The sequence below is a fragment of the Halictus rubicundus genome, unplaced genomic scaffold (assembly GCF_050948215.1).
Source record: "Halictus rubicundus isolate RS-2024b unplaced genomic scaffold, iyHalRubi1_principal scaffold0047, whole genome shotgun sequence".
Classification (NCBI taxonomy): Eukaryota; Metazoa; Arthropoda; class Insecta; order Hymenoptera; family Halictidae; genus Halictus; species Halictus rubicundus.
In genome coordinates, this window is record NW_027488588.1 from 1,007,245 (window position 1) to 1,032,652 (window position 25,408).

General features: G+C 44.3%; 2 protein-coding genes across 2 annotated transcripts; both read right to left on the bottom strand.

The window, feature by feature from the left end:
* Positions 1–4,978: 4,978 nt before the first annotated feature.
* On the bottom strand, positions 4,979–7,607 carry LOC143363457 (uncharacterized). The gene is made up of 2 exons (XM_076804036.1): positions 6,290–7,607; positions 4,979–6,186 (listed from the first exon to the last, which is right to left on the bottom strand). Exons 1-2 carry the CDS (start codon positions 7,605–7,607, stop codon positions 4,979–4,981), a joined length of 2,526 nt encoding a protein of 841 aa, XP_076660151.1.
* Positions 7,608–12,815: 5,208 nt separating this feature from the next.
* LOC143363458 (uncharacterized) lies at positions 12,816–16,466 on the bottom strand. The gene has a single exon (XM_076804037.1). It carries the CDS (start codon positions 16,464–16,466, stop codon positions 12,816–12,818), a length of 3,651 nt encoding a protein of 1,216 aa, XP_076660152.1.
* Between the last annotated feature and the right edge of the window lie 8,942 nt (positions 16,467–25,408).

Sequence of the window (25,408 nt, forward strand, 5' to 3'; positions counted from 1 at the left end):
CAAGTGTAACATGCCCTCTCATTCAGCTGCATATGTACATCTTGTATTTGGCTTGACTTTGTTCTCCTGTGAGTCGGGAGAGGAGCAAGATGGAGAGTCAGCAAGAGGGGAGAGGTAGCGCAAGATCATAAAGTTGTCCTTCTCCTTCTGGCAGTAAACGGTATCGGAAGAATATCGACCGCAAAGATGTTTTGATATATTCTGTCTCGAGAAACGGCACCAATGTTCGTTTCGTGAATAGGAAATTTGTGTCTTCTCTGCTTCTTTTCAAGAATCCATCATACATGTTTTTCATCAGTACTGAAGAACACGAAGTCGACCACTACGACAGCTGAGCGATGAAAACCCCGAGATAAAGATTAAAGAGGAGCTACTATGAATTGGTACAAAAGTAAAAAAATTCCAAATTATGCCGTGTTTAGACACATTTTAATCAGAAAAATCATCTAAATATGCTATTAAAATTTCTAGAAAAAAAAAAAAAAGGAAAAAAAGAAAGTTTTGTATCTATGTCGACTGCTACGACTCTGTGCATCTCCTTCTTTCCACACGCTGTTCTTCTTTGCGTTTTAAACATTCGTTGCTTCTTAAATAAGTAAGTATAATCGAAATTCCCCCATAGTAGTGGGGATACAATTTTATCACTCGTGGAAGGAAGACTGTATCTTCCGTTTAAAACGATAAAATGTAACATACCCTCGTGTAACGACACTAAGCGGCGGGAGGGGATAACGATTTCCTTATTTTGGAACAAACACCGTTGCCTTATAACGGAACAAAACTGTCTTATTTCAATAATTATTTATTAGTATTTATTACTTAAACGATTACTTACATAAATACGATTGTCGATCGTCGATGATTCATTTGCTTGTATACATTGTATATTCTGATATATGGCCGAACAAAATAACAGAATCGAAATATAACCGAAACTAGAACCAAAATACAGAATCGAGAAATAACTGTTACAGAACCATAGCTTCGATGCCTAAGGGGACACCTAGAATGCATGCTGATTGGTATGCACTGGAGTGGGGATCAGCGCGTTGTCCCTTATGTATCTGTAGCGTCCAGGAATTCGTGATTTTCGCTAATTAATGAGATCGAACATTGTTCGCAACCAGATTTTGTAACCCATTTCATGGCCACAAATCCTGCAAAATATTCAACCGCAGTGACTTCTAATGTTTTATCAATTATATATGACGCATCAATGACAACTTCTTCGACATCAATAAACGTTTCTTGATCAATTTCACATTCACGACTTGTATTTGTCGATATTAGTGCAACATTAGATGTAGCATCATATTTCGAGCTTGGAAGTAATGTTTCGTCCTCATCATATAAACAATTGGCAGATTGAGCCGGTTTTGATAAATTTAATACAATATTTTTTTTTGCAATGATAAGCGAAAAGCTTTTGCAGACGGGTTTTGATTATAAATTCCACCATAAGTGCGCATCATTCAAAATAAATTTTCCAATGGGTCTTGATTCACTCTAGACGTTACACAAAAAATTAATTCCATCGCACTTGAGATCTTCCCATAATTGCAAAATTGCTTTCACAGAAATTTCCAAGCCTTCGAAACATGGTGGTATATTCTGACCATTAGTTTTAATGGTGCACCATTTGGGACATCTTTCTAATAATGCAGTTAAATTATTTTGTGAATTTAATCGAATTTCCGACAATTTACATCTATCTGGATTCGAATCGTTGCAACTCCGGCTGTTTAAGGAATCAAAACTATCATTAAGAATTTTGAAAAATTCAGCAGTATGCATTACTGTTTGACTTTGAATTCCCCCCACCGTTCCCGCGGTTAAAAGAGCTGCTGAAACTCTGCGACTAAATACTTGCAGAGCTAAACGACATTTCATTTTTTCAAAGTTATTTGGATAAACGTGTTTCTCCGTTAATTTGCAAGCAGCTCTCGTTGCTTTATCACCTTCCAATTTCCATAACGAACGTACGTCTTTCCACGATGCAATTTTATGATCGTCAAACATAATATCATATCTCAAAAGTTGATATCTTATAGATTTAAAAATATGCGGTATATCAAAGGTCGTGTACATTTTTTGATTTCCAGGCATGAAATATGGACGGTCTACAGAAATTCTATATTTAATAGCACTTCGATTACTGTCATTTTGATCGGAAACAGCAGCACGTATTTTTAATCCCGTGCTGAAAATTGCTTCTATTATTTCATCAAATAAGGATGATAAATCGCTAATTTTTACTGCATTACTGGTCAGAAAGTATGCTACAGGTTGTTGAGTTAGACGCTAGATGTTGTTGCTTTGCCGGTTTTCGAGAGTCTCTTCTTTCCTGGTTGGCATGTGAACCGAGCGTTGGCGGGGGGTTGATTTCTCGAAATTCGATTGGCGGAATATTTTTTGGAAGACGCTCCTTGTGGGGGTGGACTAACGCTGGGAATTGCCCGATTCGTCAGCGCAGGTAGTTGACGGTTACGGCAATAAAACAATTTTGGTCGTCCCGAAGTTTATTCCGTGTTCATAAAATGCCCAACCGTTTTTTCGGCAGACGCATTTCCGAAGGTGGTACAAATGATGGTTTTTATGGCGTTTTACTGTAAATTCAATTGTACCCCTCACATTTCGAAAAGACCGATAGGGGAGGGGTCCAAAGTCTTATCGAAATGAAAAGTTTGTGTAAAACCCAAAAAGTTACGTACCTTCATCGCGTAGAATAGCTCCGCTTTCGTCCGCTACAGACCGTAGACCAAAATCTTGAATTTTGAATTAAATTCGCAGATTAGTAGTTCTTTTTCCGACGGCTTACGCAAGACTAGGACGGCATTTTCCCTACCCTACTTGAAGAGTAGCCTATTTGAAGACTTCAAATTCTGCCTTCGTGTTTTTAAATATGAATTAATTGTTACGTCCCAGATGGGGCTGTTTATAGTTTTCCGGGGATAAGGCGCAGTTTTGAACCTACCTGCGTTCACCGGCTTTGGTTCGGGAGATTGAGGGCTGGTTAAATAAATTGTACCTTAAATTTTATATAAAAACGGCAAAGGTTTGGTTTATTTAGAGTCTAGTTCTGAATCAGATTATACAAGGATGAATTCTCATAGCGCATAAGCTAGAGCACTTATAAACAATTCGCTTAATAGTACGTTTAAATTACCGAGTCGTTGGTAGGCGCTCGCAAGTCGTGGTTGTGGGGTTTTTGGGCGCTCGCTGGTTGTGGCCGCTGGACGCTGGGGCATACGCGGACACTTCACGCAACGGGGTTTCGAAATTCGGCGACACTATCTTACTGCCGGCGCGACGCGTGTGTGGTACAAGGGTCTGTCAACGGAACTGAGCAGTAGCACTGATTTTGAACTGAGTGAATCCGAATTGAAGAGCTGGTTTCCTTTTTATAGTGTGGGCGGTCCTTTGTTTTCTTGAAGTGCTGATTTAGGCGTTTCTGCTTCCCGATCTTCTCGATGTTTCTTGCTTCGTCAGCTGTGTGTCGCCAAGATGAAGTCGTCGTCTTTTCTTATGGTTCGGCGTAATTTGATATTTTCCTCTTTTGCGTCTAATTTGTAATCTGGTCTTCATCTGCGTGTCTTGCAGGAAGATAAGTCGGCGTATTTTTAACCGCGTCGGGTTGTCACGTATATTTCGATCTTATTTTGTTTTCCCGTGTGATAATACTAATGGTCCTTGTGTAGGCGTTTATCGGCGAACCGCCGGACGTGACCGCCGGAATACTCACACTGGAATATGTGAACCGAGTTTTGGGCTGGGCCTGGTCGGAACAGAAAATGAGACGACTCACCGTTGGTTTTGCGGTAGTCTTTTTATTAGTTTTTCCGCGCCTGCGGTAGGAACACCTTGGCCTCTCGGGAGGCCTCGAAAGACGAATTAACATGTGTTTCGTGAAGGCTGGTGGAGTTGAGTGAGGAGACGGCGAGATGGGTGCCACGTGGATATGAAAAAAGTCACTGGGTGGTGCGAAAAATGACCAGGTTTATTTTGATATCGTCTGATCGCGAGACTTGGCGGGCACCAAGCACTCGCGTAACAATAATCTTAGGATCGCCGGTATAATGTTAAACGAGCGGTTAATTTCACGAACGGCCGACACTCTACCGATTGCTCGGGATACGAAAAACGAAGGTGTGAACGATTCACGATCCGGAAAGCGAGAGAGCGATCGACCTCGCGACGAGTATCGAGCGTCGATTCTCCTTTGGTGGGGGTTTCCAAAAAACGTGACCTAAACAGTCGTCTTCGCTGGAGGTCCCCGTGGTCTATTGTTCCGCGGAGTCGGCGAGAGCAGTGGTGCTCATCGTCGTTGTGGTGTCTTGACGACCGTCTCTGTTGCGGCGACGGCACCGAACATACCGCCCGCCTCTAATGCGTACATTCGACAAGATTGCGTGTCAGGGTTTCGCGGTGGGCGAAGACGGAGCTTTTGGTCTGAATCGGACAATGTCACTGATCGGCTACTGTGGCATCGGTCGCGGCGCGTACTTAAATCGGGCGTTCTTAAAGAGTGGGCGTTACTTAAAGAGTGGGCGTTCCGCCCGCCATGGCGGGTTGCGTTTCCGCGTTAATCTCGATCGGCAGGAAACAAAGTTTGTTTAGCGGTCTTTTGAATTCGGACGCCTGGGTCCTTACTGTTACGACTCGGGTAAGTCCGTCCTTGCCCGGATTGCGCAGCAATATTGTTTGGCCGCGCTTGGCCAATCGCTGCGCGACACGCCATTTTGGTCTTTGTTGTAGGGTATGCAAGTAATCTCGCGACCACGACTTCTAAAAACCTTCCGATAGGCGCTGTACAAGTTGCCAACGAGAAAGTCGGTTCTCTCGCAGCTCGAGTACGCTCGGTTCGGGGTGGCTCAGGATAGGTGCTCCGATTAAGAAGTGTCCGGGTGTTAACACGGCGTAATCGTCGAGCACCTCGAAGACGGCACCCAAGGGTCGCGAGTTTAAACAAGCCTTGATCCTACAGAGCAGCGTGGCCATCTCCTCGAACGTTAGAGTGTGCGCGCCGATGCACCTTTTTAGGTGGTATACTCTCCCACAAGCCGCCAAAGTGCGGCGCTGCTGGGGGTAAGAAATGCCATGCTACTCTGTTGGCGGCGATTTCGTTAAGGAATGTTGATTGGCGGATCGCATCGCTATATGCCTTGGTTAACTCGCGATCCGCGCCCTGGAAGGTGGTTCCGTTGTCGGAATACATGATTTGGGGCAAACCTCGACGCGCGATGAAACGGTGGAAGGCGCTTATAAACGCCTGCGAGCTGTAGTCTGAGACCAGTTCCAGATGGACCGCTTTCGTGGTCATGCAGATGAACACGGCGATGTATGCCTTATGCGCTTTGTGACCGCGCCCCGACGATATTCGTACCGATATGGGTCCTGCATAATCGACGCCGGTGTGGGTGAACGCTCGCGATTCAGGGTTGACGCGCATGCTTGGCAAGTCCCCCATGAGTTCGGTCGGAACTTTGGCAGCTTCTCGGGTGTATCGGACGCACCGATGCAGGATCGACCTTACCGTCGTTCGGGCTCGTAGTATCCACAAGTCTTCACGAAGGGAGGCAAGGGTGATTGAGGGACCCCCATGAAGCGTTTCCAGGTGATGGTGCAAGATTATGAGGGCCAGAAGTGGGTGAGAGCGGAGGACTATAGGATGTTTCATCGATTCTGGAATATTGGAGTGTCGCAGCCTGCCCCTTATCCGGATCAACTCGCTCGAGTCGAGGTAAGGGTTTAATTTGGACAACGGGCTGGAACTCGTTAATGGCTTCTTCGCGAAGAGCTTGGACAACTCGTCGGGAAAGCATGCCCGTTGAATTGTTTTGTACCAGTAGTACCTGGCGGTTTGGATTTCGGCCGGGTGCAACGAGAGTTCTGGTCTGACGTGCTCTGGGCGCTTTGCCGCGAGCGATAAGGTGATGGGTTTATGGCGCGTGGCCTCCGCGAACCGGATAATATAGGCGGTCACCCGAAGGAGTTTTTTCCACGAGGAATATCGAGTCTGGAGGTCCCAGGGCGCGAGCGTGGTGGATGAGAGAATTGGGACTTGAACCCTGGTTTTTTCGGGGATGTTTGCCTCTTCGATTTTCGGTTGGTTTGGCCAAAATTCAGGAGCGAGCCGCAGCCACTGCGGACCGGTCCACCACAAAGGGTGGGAGACTAACTCTGGCGCTGAAATGCCACGGGATTTGACAGCAACAGGTTTTGACTGGCGCGACCTTTGATTTCGCCATCAGCAGGGAGACGGTGACCGAGCCATCGAAAGAAATAACACGGAGGTAAAGTACCGCTGCATAAGCGACCGAGGACGCGTCGGAGAAGCCGCGAAGTTGGACGTGAACGGTGTCTGCTGTTTGTCCCGTCCAGCGCGGAATCTGAGCCAGCTCCAAGTGGTGGAGGAGTGAACGGTATCGTTCCCACTGAGTGTGGAATTCGACTGGGAGGGGGTCGTCCCAGTCGCATTTCAAGTTCCACAGCTGTTGAATGATAATCTTGGCCGTGATGACTACTGGCGCAGCCCACCCTAGTGGATCGAACAGTTTCGCTATAAGGGATAAGAGACCGCGTTTGGTCGATTTGGAGTGGCTTTGTAAGGACAGTCGAAACTTGAAGTGGTCGCTCTCGGGGCACCACGTGATCCCCAAGATCTTTAGGTATTCGTCGCTCTTGAATTCTTTCGCGCACGCGAGTCCATGGTCGGACTGATCCAAATCTGAGAGGAGAACTGACCGATTGCTTGCCCACTTGCGGAGACGGAACCCTCCTTTTTGTACGAGGTTGATGAGCTGATCGCGCGTTTGCCGCGCTAGCTGAATATGGTCGGCTCCAAAGATGCAGTCATCGACATAAATTTGGTACCGTAGCACGGGGACAGCTAGAGGGAACGAAGCGCCTTCGTCCTCAACCAGCTGCTGGATAACCCGTTGGGCTTGAAATGGGGCCGAGGCGGTCCCGTAGGTGACCGTACTGAGGCGGTATTCTTGTACTTGGTCAGACGGATTGGCACGCCACAGAATTCGTTGATAATCCCGATCTCGCGGGTCCATTAGAATCTGGCGATACATTTTTTCAATGTCGGCCGTGAAGACGAATCTACTTTGCCGCCACAATGAAATGACTGACGTTAGGTCGGTTTGTAGCTTCGGTCCTGTTAACAACAGATCGTTTAGGGAGATGCCCGTCGAAGTGCGACAGGACGCGTTAAACACTACACGGAGACGGATTGTGGTACTGTCCGTTCGCGCAACCCCGTGATGCGGGATGAAGTACGTCGGAGACGATTGCTCGTCGGTGGATGTCACCTTTTCCATGTGACCTAGGGATTCATATTCTAGGAGAAAGCGTATGTACTCCGCTGCCTGAATTGGGTTTCGTTTGAGACGGCGTTCTGAGAACAACAAGTGAGAAAGAGCGGAGGACCGCGAGGCTCCGAGTGGTGTGGACGAAGTGTCCTTGAAAGGAAGACGGACAACATATCTGCCCTCCGGCGTACGAAAATGCGTTGATGCGAAGTGTTCTTCGCACTGAATATCTTCGGGACTGGGACTGGACGTCCGAGGAATCTCCTCAATTTCATGCACCGAACGTCTCATGCACCGTTCCGTGGGAAATATGGATGGAAGCGAAGTTGGAAGACGTAGTGTTGGCGACTGGTCCCGATATGATCCAACCTAAGGCTGTGTTTTGGGCAACAGGTTCGTTGCCCGCACCCTTTCGAATACCGTCGAGGATGAGTGATCCGTATAGATCTGCGCCGATCAAAACGTCGATCGGATTTGAACTCATGGGGTCATTGTCAGCTAAATCGAGTCCCGAAAGGTGTGTATAATGACACGGCGAATTGGCTTGTTTCGGCTTGTACTGAGTCAACGATGGGAACACAAGCGCGGTAGTGGGAAGGCAGGAGCTGTGCTGGAGGGGGGGGGGGTGATGGTAAGTGAGACAGCGTGACGACAATACGTATAAGCAGTTCCGATGCCCTGTATGCGAATCGATCTTCGTAATTTCGGTAATCGTAACAGCTGAACTAGATTTTCTGAAATTACCGATATAGCCGAACCTTGATCCAAGAGCGCTCGAGCCTGCACGAAATTGCCCGATTTCGAATAAACTCGCACATACGCGGTAGCAAGAAGAACGGTCATAGTTCGGGCTGCCGCGTTTGTCAGGCAGTGAGACGGTACCTCTGCCTCGATTGGCTGGTCAACGGGATTGTCGGACGCCGCGAGCAGAGAGACCGAGGGCGACGCGGGTGCGTCGCTGGTTGGAAAATGCAACATGGTGTGATGTTTTTTCTGGCATTGCTTACAAGAACGTGCTTTTACAGTCTTTCACCGAGTGAGTGGCGCTGAAACAATTGATGCACCGGTTGTTTGCTCGAACGAGCTTGTATCGCTCCGAAGGGGTTTGATTCCGAAATTGGTCGCATTGATGCAATAAATGATTGGACCGACATGCCGGGCATGTTATGGTACTTGGCGCAGCGGTGTGCGAGGTAGTCGACATCGAATTTAAACGGTTACATAACGGTCGCGGCACCTGTTTATTTACTTCGACGGTACCGGACCTTCGCATCGTCGAGCGCGTCGATTTGTTAGCCGAGAAATGTATCTAGCTTAGCATATGATGGGCACTCCCGACTCTCGCCGAGCGTGAGTCTCCACTCTTTTCGCAACGATTTCGACATTTTGGTGGTGACGCAAAATATAAAGATGTCGTCCCAGTGTTCGACTGGGCGACCGAGGTTTCGAAGCGACTCGATTGCCATATTCGCGTTGTTCCGAAGGCAGCAAAGGTTTTTGGAAGTTTCTACTGTAACTTTCGGCAGGTCGAACAGTGTTTGAAGGTGTAGTGAAACGAGACGACTTTTATGCTCGCATCTTTTCACGAGTATGTCCCACGCGACGCTGAAGTTATTATTCGTAATCGCGAGACGGCTGATCGCTTTACTTGCATCGCCTTTGAGGCATGTTAACAAATACTGCATTCTGTCTACATCGCTAAGCGTGGGGTCGTTAAATACCATCGATTTGAAATTATCGCGGAATTGTTCCCATTGGGACATACATCCGTCGAACGTCGGTAACTGTAATTTCGGAAGGCGCGACACCGGTCGGTAAGGAAGATCGGCAACAGATTTACTGGAGGCAGATGACTCACCGGTGGTAGTTCCGAGTACCTCGGTCATGAAATCGGCGGCTTCGTTGAAGGCGTCTTCCCCAATGCAGAACTGATCCTCGGTGAAATACGGATGGGTCTTTTTGATGGAGTCGCTTGCTTGAGCCACGATGGCTCCGTCCAATTCTTGGGCCTTGGCGAAGTTGTCCTGCAGGTTTGCGAGCCGCTAGCGTGTGACCGCTACGGTCATTTTTGCTTGCCCAAGCTTTTTAAAATTGCGGAGAGCTCGTTGGATTGAGCCGATGAGTTGCATCTGCTGAGCAAGTAATGCTTCCAGGGTGTCCATTGCGTCTCAGCGAAGTGGTGCGCTCTGATTGCGTAACCACACAATGGCGTGCTCTGCTCCGGCGGAGAGTCCACGTGCGACTTGCTCTGGCCTGGTCTTTTTCAAGGGCTCGAAGTGAATTTCCTCACGACGTGGACGGATTCTCCTCACGATCCGGCTCGAAGGACCAGTATGTTTCGTGGAGGCTGGTGGAGCTGAGTGAGGAGACGGCGAGATGGGTGCCACGTGGATATGAAAAAAGTCACTGGGTGGTGCGAAAAATGACCAGGTTTATTTTGATATCGTCTGATCGCGAGACTCGGCGGGCACCAAGCACTCGCGTAACAATAATCTTAGGATCGCCGGTACAATGTTAAACGAGCGGTTAATTTCACGAACGGCCGACACTCTACCGATTGCTCGGGATACGAAAAACGAAGGTGTGAACGATTCACGATCCGGAAAGCGAGAGAGCGATCGACCTCGCGACGAGTATCGAGCGTCGATTCTCCTTTGGTGGGGGTTCCCAAAAAACGTGACCTAAACAGTCGTCTTCGCTGGAGGTCCCCGTGGTCTGTTGTTCCGCGGAGTCGGCGAGAGCAGTGGTGCTCATCGTCGTCGTGGTGTCGCATGACGACCGCGTCCGTTGCGGCGACGGCACCGAACAGTCCTAATTCCTTTACTAAATGCATGAATCGCGGTTTACATAGTGCTTTCGTAAAAATGTCAGCTAACTGCTTATCGGTCTTAACATATTCTACGTCAATTTCGCTTTTATTATGTAGATCACGTATGAAATGATATTTTACATCGATATGTTTACTTCTCTGGTGAAACTCTGGATTTTTGATTAATTTGATCGCACTCATATTATCTACTAATAACGTGTATTGTACATTAATTTCACATTCACCGAACAATTTCTTTAGCCACACAATCTCTTTAACGGCTGATGCTGCGCTAACATACTCAGCTTCTGTCGTAGACAATGATACACATTGCTGTCTCTTACTCTGCCATGAGATGGCTGCATTCGCGTATTGACATACGATACCCGACGTTGATTTACGCGTCTCCTTGTCTCCCGCATAATCTGCGTCACTATATACCTTTAAATTACCGCCTCATTATTCGCTTAACGAGTAGCCAATGTCCTTCGCTTGGTTTTTCTAGAGCTCTCGAAGCAATGTTTACGGCATAGCTTATATCGGTCCGGCTAAATACTTGAAGATACATAAGGCTACCTACGGCCTCCCTATAGGGCGCTTTACAATTGTTTCCTTCTGAATTACCTGCATCCCAACTTGCCTCTATTGGAGAACAGACACTATTTGCTTCGTTTAAATTAAATTTTTGTAAAATGCTTTCAATATATTTTGTCTGGTGTACAAATATAGAACCATCCTTTAATCTGACAATTTCTCCGCCTAAGAAATTCGTTACTTCTTTTGTGGTAGTTATTTTAAATTCCTTCGCTAATTCAGTAAAGAATTGATCTATTGAGAAATTCTGCGTAGCTGCTAAAAGCCCATCATCAACATAAATAACTAAATACATTTTTCGGTCACCAGTGTGACGACTACGCGAACTCCCGGAAGGGCATAAGCCTAAACCGAGAGAGCGGGATCTCTCTAATCGTCCAGATTTACTACCCACTGTTCCGCTGCTCTCCCGACGGTTAAAGCATAAAGGAACAGGAGGATTTGAATGACAAACTATGGGTTCGAGTAGATGAACGAACTACGTATGAATATATTTACGCAAATGCGGAGAGAAAACAATCGAGTGAAATCGGTTAACATAACCCGCACGGCTGTATAGGGACCGGCAAGGTGTCAGATACTCTCACACTCCTACGATCATACCTACCCTAGCCTACGCCGTTTTAACCATAAGGGCCCCGAACCCAATAAATCACCTTCCGGAACTGAGTTTTCGTCGCCCATAGAAAAGTCAACCGTCCTCTCCGTCCTCTCACTCTTCCCCACCCTTTCCTTCTCTACTTTCTCTTCTTAGAACCAAATCGCAACAAGACTTTAGCCATCCTTGAAATAGACGAAAACCAGACATCCTCTCCAGCGACCATCCCTTGACTTGTTTCCGACTTTCACTTTTCCTCCCCCATAATTCTCCTACCCTAAAGTCATCCTTCTCCCCATTTTTCCTTGCATCACCAGCTCAGAATTCATTCGCACTTCGAACCGAACGCATCGTGACACTAATTGTATAAAATAAAGAAATCAACTAAGAACGAAAGACTTTCTCCTTCCGGGATCACGACACAAAATTTGGCGCAGTCGGTAGGACCTGTCAGTGGTGGAAGAATAATAAGACTTTATTAAAAGTGTTCTTCATCTGTGGATTTTTATCCTTTGTGACGGGAACTAATAGTGTCAACCGGAGAGTCTACGGATCTGATCAGCCCCTCAGAGAAGGAAGTCAATCGCTGTCACGCACAGGAACTACTTCGCTGGTAGACGACAGGTACATACACCTTTGAATTTTGTTGCTTGTTGATCATCTTTTGTACTCAGATCACGATGTCTTTACCATATCCAGATAATTCCCCTAATTCCTCTAATTCCCCTAATTCCTCTAATTCCTCTAATTCCTCTAATTCCTCTGATTATCCAATACAATTTCTATGTAACCTAATTCCAAAAGAATTTTCTGGTAACCGGTACGAACTCGGGCAATTTATAGCCAATTGCAATAATGCAGACGAGCTCGCTTCAGCGAGACAGAAAACGCCTCTTTTGTACTTCATTCTTTCAAAAATCTCGGGAAATGCTAAAGAACAGCTTGCCCTTCAGAATTTTAGTACTTGGACAGATTTAAAAGAACAGCTTAAAATATTATTTCAAGATAAGAAACATTATTGTCAAATAATGGAAGAACTAAACAATAGTAGACAACATCATTCCGAAAATATTACCGCTTTCTACCAAAGATTATTAACCTTGTCCTCAAGAGCACTTAGCGCAATACAACAATATTCAAATGATCCTCTAGAAATTCCAGGAAAAAAAAAATCCGTTGAAGAAACGACCTTAAATCGATTCGTTTATCATAGTTGTCCTCAGATTTCTCAAATGCTGAGATGGAAAGAATTTAGCTCCTTAAATTCCGCATATTTCGCCGCCGTCGCAGAAGAACGAGCCTTAAATATGCATAAATACGCTAGGCGAGAATCTTGTACCATTTGCGGTAGAACAAATCATGGATCATCACAATGTAGATCAAGATTACCTGGTCCTGATCGTAATAGAGTCATTAATAACGTACAAGTTTCTAAACCAAATCAAAGCTCTTATCGAAACCAACAGCAGTATCAATCTCCGAATGAATTTCGCCAACCTCAAAACCAAGAAATCCAAGAAGGTATTGTTTTAACGGTGACGACTCTAACTAACCCGTCTGAACCGGGATGAACCTCTATCACACGTCCCAAAGGCCATTTCGAAGGCGGATAACGATCATCGCGTAATAAAACTAATTGTCCAATTGCAAAATTCTTAGTTTGACCTCGCCATTTTGAACGCTCTTGCAAATGTTGTATATATTCTGATGACCACCGCTTCCAAAAATCATTTCGAATGGCTTGAAGCAGATGAAAACGTTCTAAACAGTTTTCCGGTACATTGGAATAATCTTTATCAGGAATTAAACCAGGAATTTCGCCGATCAAAAAATGTGCAGGTGTCAAAACCCGTAAATCGTCAATATCAGAATTTAAAGGACATATTGGACGTGAGTTTAGACACAATTCTATTTCGGCGAGCACTGTAGAAAACTCTTCGAAAGTTAATATTCTATCACCGAGGACACGCTTGAGATGATACTTCACAGATCTTACTCCAGCCTCCCACAAACCTCCGCAATGAGGAGAATTCGCTGGAATAAATGTCCAAGATGTTCCATCATTCGCAAGAGACGCAGCAACGCTTTTATAAAATTCAGAACCTGATTTAAACATACTTCGCAACTCTTTATCAGCAGCTTGAAAAGTAGTTGCATTGTCAGAAAAAAGATTCGTACAAATTCCGCGTCTACTCGCAAAACGTTTATAGGCGGCGAGAAAAATCTTAGTTGTAAGATCGCTAACCGCTTCAAGATGTATCGCTCGCGACGCAAAACAGATAAAGAGCACTATATATCCCTTATAAGATTTGTGCCCTCGACCCTTAGAGCTTTTAATTTGAAAGGGACCGGCATAATCTAGACCTGACGTCGAAAATGGTCGAGCCGGAGTCACTCGTGAGACAGGCAAATTACCCATCATCTGATGAGCTAGACGTGGTTTGTTGCGTTGACAAACTATACAGTTCCTGATCGCAGTCTTAACTAAACGATTTCGACCCAAAATCCACGCATATTGCATCACAATATTAGAAGTAAGTGTTGGTCCCCCGTGAAAACATTTCCGATGCGCGTACCGTACTAATAAGCGACTAAGTGTCGAATCTCGCGGCAAAATCAGCGGATGTTTCTTTTCGTGAGGTAAACTTGAATTTCCAAGACGACCTCCTACCCGTAATAAACGATCCGTCTCATCATACATCGGATTTAAACTACATAAACCGTTGCGTTTAGGTAACGGCTTCCCATGTGATAAGAGTTCAATTTCTGATGCAAATGCGTGATTTTGAGCTAATCTAAACACAACATTTCGGGCCTCGTTCAATTCTATGGCTGTGAGATAAACAGGCAATGGAGTTAAACTACTTTTGCGTCTCTTAAGAACATTGAATGGACGTAAACAATATGCTACAACACGAATTAACAGAGAAAAGGAGGAAAATCTACAGAAAAGTTCTGGTTCGCTCACAATTTGATCAACATGTAATACTTGAGAAGACGATGCCATCTTGGGCCAATGCTCGTCAGTCTTCACTAACCAATCAGGCACGTTCCACCATAAATTACAATTGATCAAATTAGAGGGTTTACAACCTCGTGTCGCCAAATCTGCCGGATTCTCACGAGTCGGTACATGTGCCCAAATAACATTAGGTAATTCAGTCTGGATATAGGATACCCGATTCGCAACAAAGGTCTTCCAGCTACACGGATGTTTTCGAAGCCAAGTCAAAACAATTTGACTATCGGTCCACGCAAACATTGGGAAACCTTGCAAAAATTCCAAACCTTTTACATAACGCAAAAGTTTTACGAGCAACACTGCCCCGCACAACTCAAGATTCGGTATGCTCACAGTTTTGACAGGGGATACCTTGCATTTTGCAGTTAACAAAGAAACATGTACGCGATTGTTATCGTCAATCATTCGAATATAGACAACTGCAGCGAAAGCCCGCGATGAAGCGTCAGAAAATCCGTGAATCTGTGCATGTGAATTTAAAGATGCACCTAACCATCGGTTAATGGTTAACTTCGATAGCTCAGAAAGCGAACTGCAATACTGGAGCCATCGTTCTCGAAGGTCTATAGGTAACGTCTCGTCCCAATCGCATTTTACAATCCAAAGATCTTGCATTAAAATTTTAGCTGTAACCGTTATCGGCGCGAGCCACCCCAAAGGATCAAATAAACGCGCGATGTTTGATAAAACAGTTCGTTTCGTCATTGCTTTAATCAGCTCTTCGAAATTTACAGCGACAAAACTGAATTCATCAGACGTTGGATTCCAACGAATACCTAGAGCTTTCACTAATTCGTCATCTGCGATGCTTTTTTGGTCAATGTTCTCATATTGCGAAGATTTCGTAGGCAACAAATCATTATGATTCGCGGCCCACTTGTCGAGTTCAATTCCTGCTGTACGTAACATATCGACTAGTTCTTGACGCGTTTTCAACGCATCAGAGAGATCATCTGCTCCGGCAAATATATCGTCTACATACGTATTAGAATTTAGGCAAGCAGCACCGAGTGGAAATCGAGCACCCTCATCGATTGCTACTTGCTGAAGTGTGCGAATCGCAAGGTAAGGAGCACATGCTGTGCCATAAGTCACTGTTGTGAGACGATAATCAACAGGGGGATCCGAATGACTAGGAGACCATACGATTCGTTGAAAATCTCTCTGTTCCGACGCAACATAAATCTGACGAAACATCTTAACAACATCGGTCGTGAATACGAACTGGTATCGACGCCAATTCAATAAAATTAGACATAAATCGCGTTGAAGAGCAGGGCCTTTCATAAGGAAATCGTTTGGACAACGTCCTCCTTTATTCTTCCGAGATGCGTCAAAAACAACCCGGATCTTTGATCGCACCACCGCATGATGCGGAAAATACCACGCCTTCGAGTTGTTAATTTCATTAAACGAGACGCGTTCCATGTGACCAAGATCCTCATAAACGCTTATAAACTTCCGATAAGCGATTGCTAAGTCAGGATCACGATCAAAACGTCGATGAATCGAAGCTAAACATTTCAAAGCCATAAATCGAGTCTCGACTCCGACTTCTGGAGGATCTGAATTGAAAGGCAGACGTACAACATAACGTCCATTGGTATCTCGAAAGTGTGTATCCCTAAACAATCTTTCGCAAGCATCATCTTTAGAATCAAGAGTCGCAATTATTGGTGGTAACTCTTCGAGGATCCAAAAACGTTGTAACGATATATCTAAGTCGTCTTCCCAAACACTGTGATACGCCTGAAGATGCTCAGAAGTTTCCGCCCGCCGTGAAATATCCGCCGACACTGTACCGGAAATTATCCAGCCTAACGCTGTATCTTGGGCAACTAAAGATGAATCAGAAAATCTTTTCAACCCTGACTTCAATAGCTGTCCGTAAACATCTGCGCCTAAAATAATATCTACAGAATCAGGAACATAGAACAATGGATCTGCCAAAGATAAATCAGCAAACATTCCAATATCGATCTCCATTAACCTACGTGTTGGAAGCTGCGACGTTAATTTTGACAAAACAAAGGCATTGACTTCAAACTTAGTTGACGGATCGACAACAGACTGAAATATTAGCTGCGTTGCAGCCTTAGCTGTTCCTGCTGAACTGGCCAACGACATATTGACGCGACGTTTCTCTAATCCTAAAAGATTCGTGATAAAACTGGAAACATACGATCGACATTACAAAATCGCCGCGAACAATTTTCAAGGATACGAATATTACACCTATTATCTTAGATACTGAACGCGTCACTCCTAAAACAAAAGACGAAATCATACAAATCTTACAAGAAAATCATGATTCCAAGTTGGCTGGTCATTCAGGTTTCCTTAGAACATATTGAAGAATCAAGGAATTTTATAAGTGGGACTCAATGAAGAAAGACATAAAAAATTATATAAAGAAATGCCCCTCTTGCCAAATAAATAAAACCAATTTCCGACCCTCTAAGGCTCCAATGGAAATCACGTCTACGTCCAATAAACCCTTTGAGAAACTTGCAATCGATATTGTCGGACCTTTACCGCAAACCTTAAACAACAATCGTTTTATACTCACTATGCAAGACGACTTAACAAAATTCTCATATGCTATTCCTATTCCGAATCATGAATCTGAAACCGTTGCCAGAGAATTGTCGAAATTTATAACCTTATTCGGAATTCCTAGATCTATACTCACCGACCAAGGAACTGATTTTATGTCACGTTTAATAAAAGATCTAACTAAACTATTCAGCACCAAACACATAGTATCTTCCCCTTATCACCCTCAGACTAATGGCGCTCTAGAGAGATCGCATTTAACTTTAAAAGATTACTTAAAACATTACATTAATGACAAACAAACCGATTGGGACGAATACATAAGTTTTGCAATGCTAGCATACAATACGCATGTACATAAATCAACCGGATTTTCTCCATACGAAATACTCTTCGGAAACAAACCATATTTACCGAGTAATATAACTCAGGAACCTACACTCAACTATTCTTACGACGATTACGTAGTTAATTTGAAACAAAAATTAAATCATACACAAAAAATAGCAAGAGATAACTTAATACAGTCCAAAACAAAATCAAAAACTTATTATGATAACAGAATCATTTTACACAAATACAACATCGATGATTTAGTATATATTTTAAATAAACAAAATACCCCTGGATTAAACAAAAAACTTACGCCTAATTATAAAGGCCCCTACAAAATAACAAAGGTTAATCCTAATAATACAGTTCAAATTCTAAAGAATAGGAAACTAATCACATACCATACTAATTTACTGAAACCTTTTGTTTCAGGCAATGAGGATGATTAGGAACTATTATTCTCGATTCACGCTACCATTGCTAATACTCCTCTCACTAACTCCCACCTATCCTCGCACAATTAAACCCTATTATGAAATTTTTAAAATAAATAATAACGTAGGATTATATTACAACCATGTAGGCAGCATAAAACTATCAAACTCGCAATATACTTTATTGACTCATATCAATCTTACAATCGCAGAACGACGATACGACCAACTTTTTAGATTTTATACGAAATCTTTAAATATGTGTGCAAATAAACCCACACAAATACTTCATAATGATAATGAGTACTTTTGTCACCAATCTCTTCAAACTATACAATCGCGTATCTCAGTAATTAAGGATAAAATTGAAACTTTAAAGTACATGATAAACAACGAATCAATTAAAGGTAAAACGATAACAAAAAGAGGATTATTTGACAGCACTGCTTATATTCTACGTTGGCTATTCGGCACTCCTAGTATCGAGGACGTCGAATTTTATAAGAAAACAATAGACTCAACTACCTTTGAAAACAGAAATGTCCAGTTATTAATGAAACAACAAATCTCAATTATTAGCAACACCATCCAAAATTTCAACTCATCTATTCAAAACCTCCGTGCTGATGAGGATAAACTTAATGAAAACATCAAACTATTCAATAACTTTTCTAATTTGACCACTAATTACCTTAACGATATTTTTAAACGACATCTCATTCTCGAACAAATATTTTCTCTATCACAAATATCTTCGGAACTAGATGACTACTACAACACGATTATCTATTCTATCACATTAGGAATTCATAACATATTACACCCACAGATAATCACCCCTCAAAACCTACTCCATGAATTGAACAATATTACTCTCAGAGAAGGATTGAAATGGCCTATTGCATTAACATATTCCAACATATACAAGTACGAAAAATTGCATCAATTAAACATTGTCTGTATCAATAATATATTAATATTCAATATTAAAATTCCATTAATCGAGGAAACACATTACGAGCTCTACGAAATGTTACCGTTCCCTGCTCCTCTCAACCCTTCAAATACCTACTCATATATCGAACCGAGTTCTCCCTACATCTCACTGAGTACAAATAAGGTGTATTACACATTGCTTCAAAATCTCGAAGCATGTTTATCAGTCGATACCGGTGAACGCATTTGTTCTATCAAACACGTGACTCGAACATCTGGACAACCAACATGCGAGTCAACGCTACTCACCTCCACTGTCAAGAGAATACCATCATCGTGTCAGATTCATACAACCGAACCTGATTTCGAGATGTGGCACTACATCCAAAACAACGAATGGATCTTTACCGCCGTGCATCCTTTACAATTAACTCTGACATGCTCTCCGACACATATTGAAGACGTCGAACTAACATCCGCCGGAATTATTCGACTTCAACCCCAATGCAAGGGTTATACAAAAACAATAGTTTTGGAACCGTCAGAAAAAGTCACTACAAATCGTAGTCATAATTCAACACCGCACAACATCGTTGAAGATGATTGCTGTCCCAAAACACACGGGAATTCCATAATTACGCCAGTACGTTTGACACCAATCAAAATCACAAATACGAGAACAGAAGAATTTAAATATCTAAATCACAAAGTTACTCAACTGGATACTCTCCTACAAGAACAACTAAAAAAAACCGACAACCATCTACCATAACCAATGGCACACGGTTCTACTAAGTGTCACAATATCCATTGTCGGATTGATACTTATAATCAACCTTTTACGCTACTGTGGATTACTGCGGCCTACAATGAGACACCTGTGTTTCGCTAAGGAATCAAAATCAATAAAGGATACCTGCTGCTTCAAAGTAATCAACACGAACATCAACACTGCACCTGTGGCGAGGACACAGTTGTCACAAATTCTGGAAGAAGAATACAGGGCCAAGTCAGAAGAGAGGGAATTTGACCCTCGCTCAACCCATAATTTTGATGGTTACCGCCAAGCTGATCCCTCGATCCAGCCGACCTTACCACATGGACTAAGAAGATCATCATCCCGTACCCCTTCCGTAAATATGGATTAATCCCATTGCGATTCATGAATAATAATAAAAATATATATATATTATAGATAAGATTACATCATATCGCGATCCGTATTTATAGTTTAATATTGACATCATTGCGTTAATTTTATTATTCTTGCGTTATATCATCCGCATCCCTAATTTACAAACTCGTTAATAAAAAAAAAAAAAAATTGTTTTCCGTTCTCTTTTGCTAGTATACGTAATTAAGATTAATTATAATTTTCGACCTACTAACAATATTTAGATTAGATCATTTACCTACTTAGCACATATAAACTTTTCCACGCATTAATATCTACACATTCATAATCTTTCACATGCGAACTACTTACTAATACTATCATTATGTAAACCAATATCATTAATGTAAAATTATTGCTAGATATTATTGTCATTCCGTATTACTAATTTTTACCGTACCACGTTTATAATGTCGACCGCAGCGATAGAATCTAATTAATTCACGTTTTGATATCCGTAAATTAATCTACAGGAGGGAGGTGTCAGATACTCTCACACTCCTACGATCATACCTACCCTAGCCTACGCCGTTTTAACCATAAGGGCCCCGAACCCAATAAATCACCTTCCGGAACTGAGTTTTCGTCGCCCATAGAAAAGTCAACCGTCCTCTCCGTCCTCTCACTCTTCCCCACCCTTTCCTTCTCTACTTTCTCTTCTTAGAACCAAATCGCAACAAGACTTTAGCCATCCTTGAAATAGACGAAAACCAGACATCCTCTCCAGCGACCATCCCTTGACTTGTTTCCGACTTTCACTTTTCCTCCCCCATAATTCTCCTACCCTAAAGTCATCCTTCTCCCCATTTTTCCTTGCATCACCAGCTCAGAATTCATTCGCACTTCGAACCGAACGCATCGTGACACTAATTGTATAAAATAAAGAAATCAACTAAGAACGAAAGACTTTCTCCTTCCGGGATCACGACAGCTTACTAATATTAGATTCAATTCAATGAAGATTTCTCCAACCTAGTGGCTCCCCGATCTCGCATTGGGTGCATCCACGAAAATTATACTATCCTAGCGGATCCCTGGTTTCGCATTGGGTTCTTCCGTATCCCAGCAGCTCCCTGGTCTCGCATCAGGTGCGTCTGCGTTTGACTCCAACCTCCCAGAGGTTCCCTGATTTCGCATCAGGTGCGTCCTCGACGTCAACTATCCTAGCGGCTCCCCGATCTCGCATTGGGTGCGTCCGCGTACCTAACTAACAAATTGAAACCATATTCCTGGGGTAACAACCCCTCGCCGGCCTCTCGCGTTGCTCGCAGCCCTGGCTCGTAACAATTATAATTGAAAAGATGTCCTTTGTTACTCACATTCTTACCCCCTTGAAGTAAGCACTACACGTTGGCTCGGAATCTGAGCTATCGATGCGTAGTATTACGTTAGTTTTACTACTCTTGTTTCCAATGATTCCAAGTGTTTCCAAATGTTTCCAATCCCATAGAATCCACCCCGGATTCAAACGCGCTACAACGCCATCCACCTGCCTTTCTGAAGTTACGGATGATCCATCGGTCAATTTCGTATGACCGGTTTCCATCTGCTGCGATGGCGATGAATCGGGCTGAACGTAGTCCCGGATCATCGCGATATCGCGTGCAGGAGAAATCTCCACTGCAAACAAAATTAGCATTGATGGTGTTTGTTCGGTCCCACCGAGATTTCTCTACATTTAGTCAATCGTCGCGAGGCAACAGCTGCATAAAGTTAAAGCTGAAAGCCATAAATAATGCCCTTCTCCGATTTCTAGCCATCCTTCGAAAACTAGATGAATGCTAATTCTCGAGTGGCCGTACGCACGGTCCTCGAGGGTTTTTTAGCTGATGGCATTGGAAAGTGGCCATAAAGGTTCAATCCGGGAAATCCTCGCTCCGCGTACCACCCGCAGTGTACCGGAGGTCTCGGATTCGAACAAAGCGGGCCTTATGGCCCGCTCAAGCGTCGACCAGGCCAAGAGCGCAACCCCTCTTGTGCCACACGTGCGCGTGCCCCTTAACCGTCGTCACCGGACCCAAGTTAAGGGGCAATAAATTCGTCGCAAGCCACTTGGCTAAATACTCGGGCTGTTCCGGGGTCCTGCAATTCGTTTTTTTTCCAACTTTCCTGGTTTGACTTGTGGGTGGAGACTTCCTCCTCCACCGGTGAGGGTTGTCCGGAAGATTCTTCCCCTTCAGGTCAGCCAGCGAATGAGAATGACTTTTCCCCCAAATTGGGATGATTTCTCGGCACCACCGAGGTGACCAGCGAGCGGACCCCGGGACAGAAGTTAGACTCGCATAGACTCGAACAGAGGTTAGTCTCGAACAGAGGTTAGACTCGAACCGAAGTTAAACTCGTTACTCGGAGACTCGCATAGAAGTGAGACTACATTCGTCACTCGTTAGAAAGACTAGACTCGTTACTCGGAGAACACAGAAGTTCGACTAGACTTCGTTAGTTACTCGATCAGACAAACTCTTTACTCGGAAATTCTTCCTATTTCTTGTACCGCGAGAGTCTACTGGCTCCGTGAAACAGTTGCCCAAAGTTAATTCCGCAGGCAACAATTGTTATTTGTTACGTTTTAATAAAAACATATTTAACCCGAACGAAACAATACAGTGTTCATCCACCCATCAAGAGGCGTGTGCTCCACACTCAATGCGCATAGTCCAGGAGCGACTCTAGATCGCTTCCTCTTTAATCCATGGTTCTGCATCATCTGTACGATGGAAGAACCGACGTTATTGCACGTCAAGACGGCGGCATTAACATTCGCCAAGTCTTCAGTGCTTTCAGTAGGTTGTGTCACCTCCTGATAGCCAACAAGGCCTGGTACAACCTTCTTTTTCGTCATGGCCGACGTCATCTTATATTTTTCTTCCATGTTACGCATAACATGGCTAACTCGGGTCATCAATTCCTGGGAGAATTGGAGGCGTCCCTCCAAAGTGTCGGCGGTTGCGGGCGGAAAATATACCCCCGTAAGAACATTCCTTCCTTCCGGACTAAGATCTTCAATTGGTCCGTATCCTAGGAAGTTCGATGTTGGAACCATTTCCAAGCCCATCAGGTTTTCGGGCAATGGACGCCAGTTCCTATTCCTATCAAGAGTGGCTTCCACTCTTCTTCGCGTAACCATCGGGGCGACATAGCACTCATATGCATTATGGTTTTGTGCAGTCACTGGTACAAACGCGCCAGCATGGTTCCCCCTCCGCGGAATAGCAACGTCCGGAATGTTAACTCGGACGTGGTCACCAGCAATCGTGGTGACATGTGATATAAGGGAGAAGTATTCTCCAATCTGACTAGGTACCATGTAGTCAAGATATCGCCTTACATCTCCTTCTCCATATAGGGCTCCCTCTCGGTCTTCGTTTTGGGAGACGTCAATAATAGTTGCATTAAGCAACGTGTTGCAATAATGCAAGAATGCACAAAACGGCATCGTGTGTGTCAACCGTTCGTCAACGGTGAGTAAGTCTCGAAATGTCCGCTCAACAAGGAGCGGAAATGTCGAATAGTCAAGATTGTGACCCTACTGCTGGGTGATGGGCGTCAGTGGCCCCATTGACCCCACGGAGTACAAGTCCTCGACTACTTCAGGCGTTTGTTTCTGTGCCCGGAACATCTTCAAGTCCACCACGGACTCGGCAACTCTAGAAGAGGGTTGTTTATTTGCTGGTGTTCCAGCTCCCTCCTTCCAACGGTCGGAACGAGATTTGTTATGTTGCTGGCGGCTAGGAGTTACTCTTTTGCCTGCACCGACCGCAGCCTCATAACGATCTCTTACATCGACCTCATCTGCCCAGCTAAAGCCGGCAGATTGATTTTTGCGATCATTAAAGTCTCGCATACGCGCATAATCCACCATCCACCTGCCTGGGCTTCGGACACGGAAATAGCGGGGACAGCCCTCACGGCAGGGCAGGTCGCGCAGGTTGAAAGAATCACAATACGAAATGGGCTCTAAAAGATTTATTCCCTGTCAGATGTTAGAAGGTACGCGGCCACATGGCCGCACCCTCGCTCTTTGTACAAGATTGGCGAATCGATGGAGGGATCGCAGCGCGTGGTAGTCGTTCGATAAAATCTGCCGCGCGCGTGCGGTAGATCGGCACGGGTTAATGTTCTCGCCGAGACGAGAACTTCGCGGCGCGCGGATGGTCAGCGCAATTACAATGCGACTGTCGTGGTGTGGTTTCGGTTCCGACGGACGGCGAAATGCTCCGCGGAAGGTACGTGTTAAGATTTTCAAAGTGCCCGCACGTAAGACACCTGAACCGCGTGCGGTATTTTTTTGTTTTGTAACGTGTTGACCGCTGCCGCCTGATCGCCGAGCTCTCTCTGCTCTCGACCGCCGAACCATGAGCACGTGCGCGACCGGCAGTCTATTTACGTACAATTACATATTTCATTACTTGCATATTTGCACGTCCTGTCATAATCATTGAGGTACGAAGGTTTGAGACTGTCCAATGGGTCAAAGTGTTGGGCGTTGAGTCGGTCGTGAACTTGGGCCTGGTGACGTGTTGCGAGGGTTGTTGTCCTGGTCTTATCGGGCCGTGACAGATGCGAGAGACAGAGTGCAAGCGAGACGAATGCAAGAAGGTGAAAGAGTATATAAGGCGTGGAAGTTCGACGAGAGGGGTAGTCGCAGTCAATCAGAAAGAAAGTATATTACGGTGCGTTTTAAGAGAGCGAGCGTTTACCTACTAGCTGATATATACTAATATAATCAGTAAAGCGTTATTTAAAATCAACCACCCCATTCCTCGAGAATCTTGCATAATGTATCGGACAGCGAGTTAGACACTAGATGTTGTTGCTTTGCCGGTTTTCGAGAGTCTCTTCTTTCCTGGTCGGCATGTGAACCGAGCGTTGGCGGGGGGTTGATTTCTCGAAATTCGATTGGCGGAATATTTTTTGGAAGACGCTCCTTGTGGAGGTGGACTAACGCTGGGAATTGCCCGATTCGTCAGCGCAGGTAGTTGACGGTTACGGCAATAAAACAATTTTGGACGTCCCGAAGTTTATTCCGTGTTCATAAAATGCCCAACCGTTTTTTCGGCAGACGCATTTCCGAAGGTGGTACAAATGATGGTTTTTATGGCGTTTTACTGTAAATTCAATTGTACCCCTCACATTTCGAAAAGACTCAATTGGACCCCTCCGATAGGGGAGGGGTCCAAAGTCTTATCGAAGAAAAAGTTTGTATAAAACCCAAAAAGTTACGTACCTTCATCGCGTAGAATAGCTCCGCTTTCGTCCGCTACAGACCGTAGACCAAAGTCTTGAATTTTGAATTACATTCGCAGATTAGTAGTTCTTTTTCCGACGGCTTACGCAAGACTAGGACGGCATTTTCCCTACCCTACTTGAAGAGTAGCCTATTTGAAGACTTCTACCCTATTTGAAGACTTCAAATTCTGCCTTCGTGTTTTTAAATCTGAATTAATTGTTACGTCCCAGATGGGGCTGTTTATAGTTTTCCGGGGATAAGGCGCAGTTTTGAACCTACCTGCGTTCACCGGCTTTGGTTCGGGAGATTGAGGGCTGGTTAAATAAATTGTACCTTAAATTTTACATAAAAACGGCAAAGGTTTGGTTTATTTAGAGTCTGGTTCTGAATCAGATTATACAAGGAT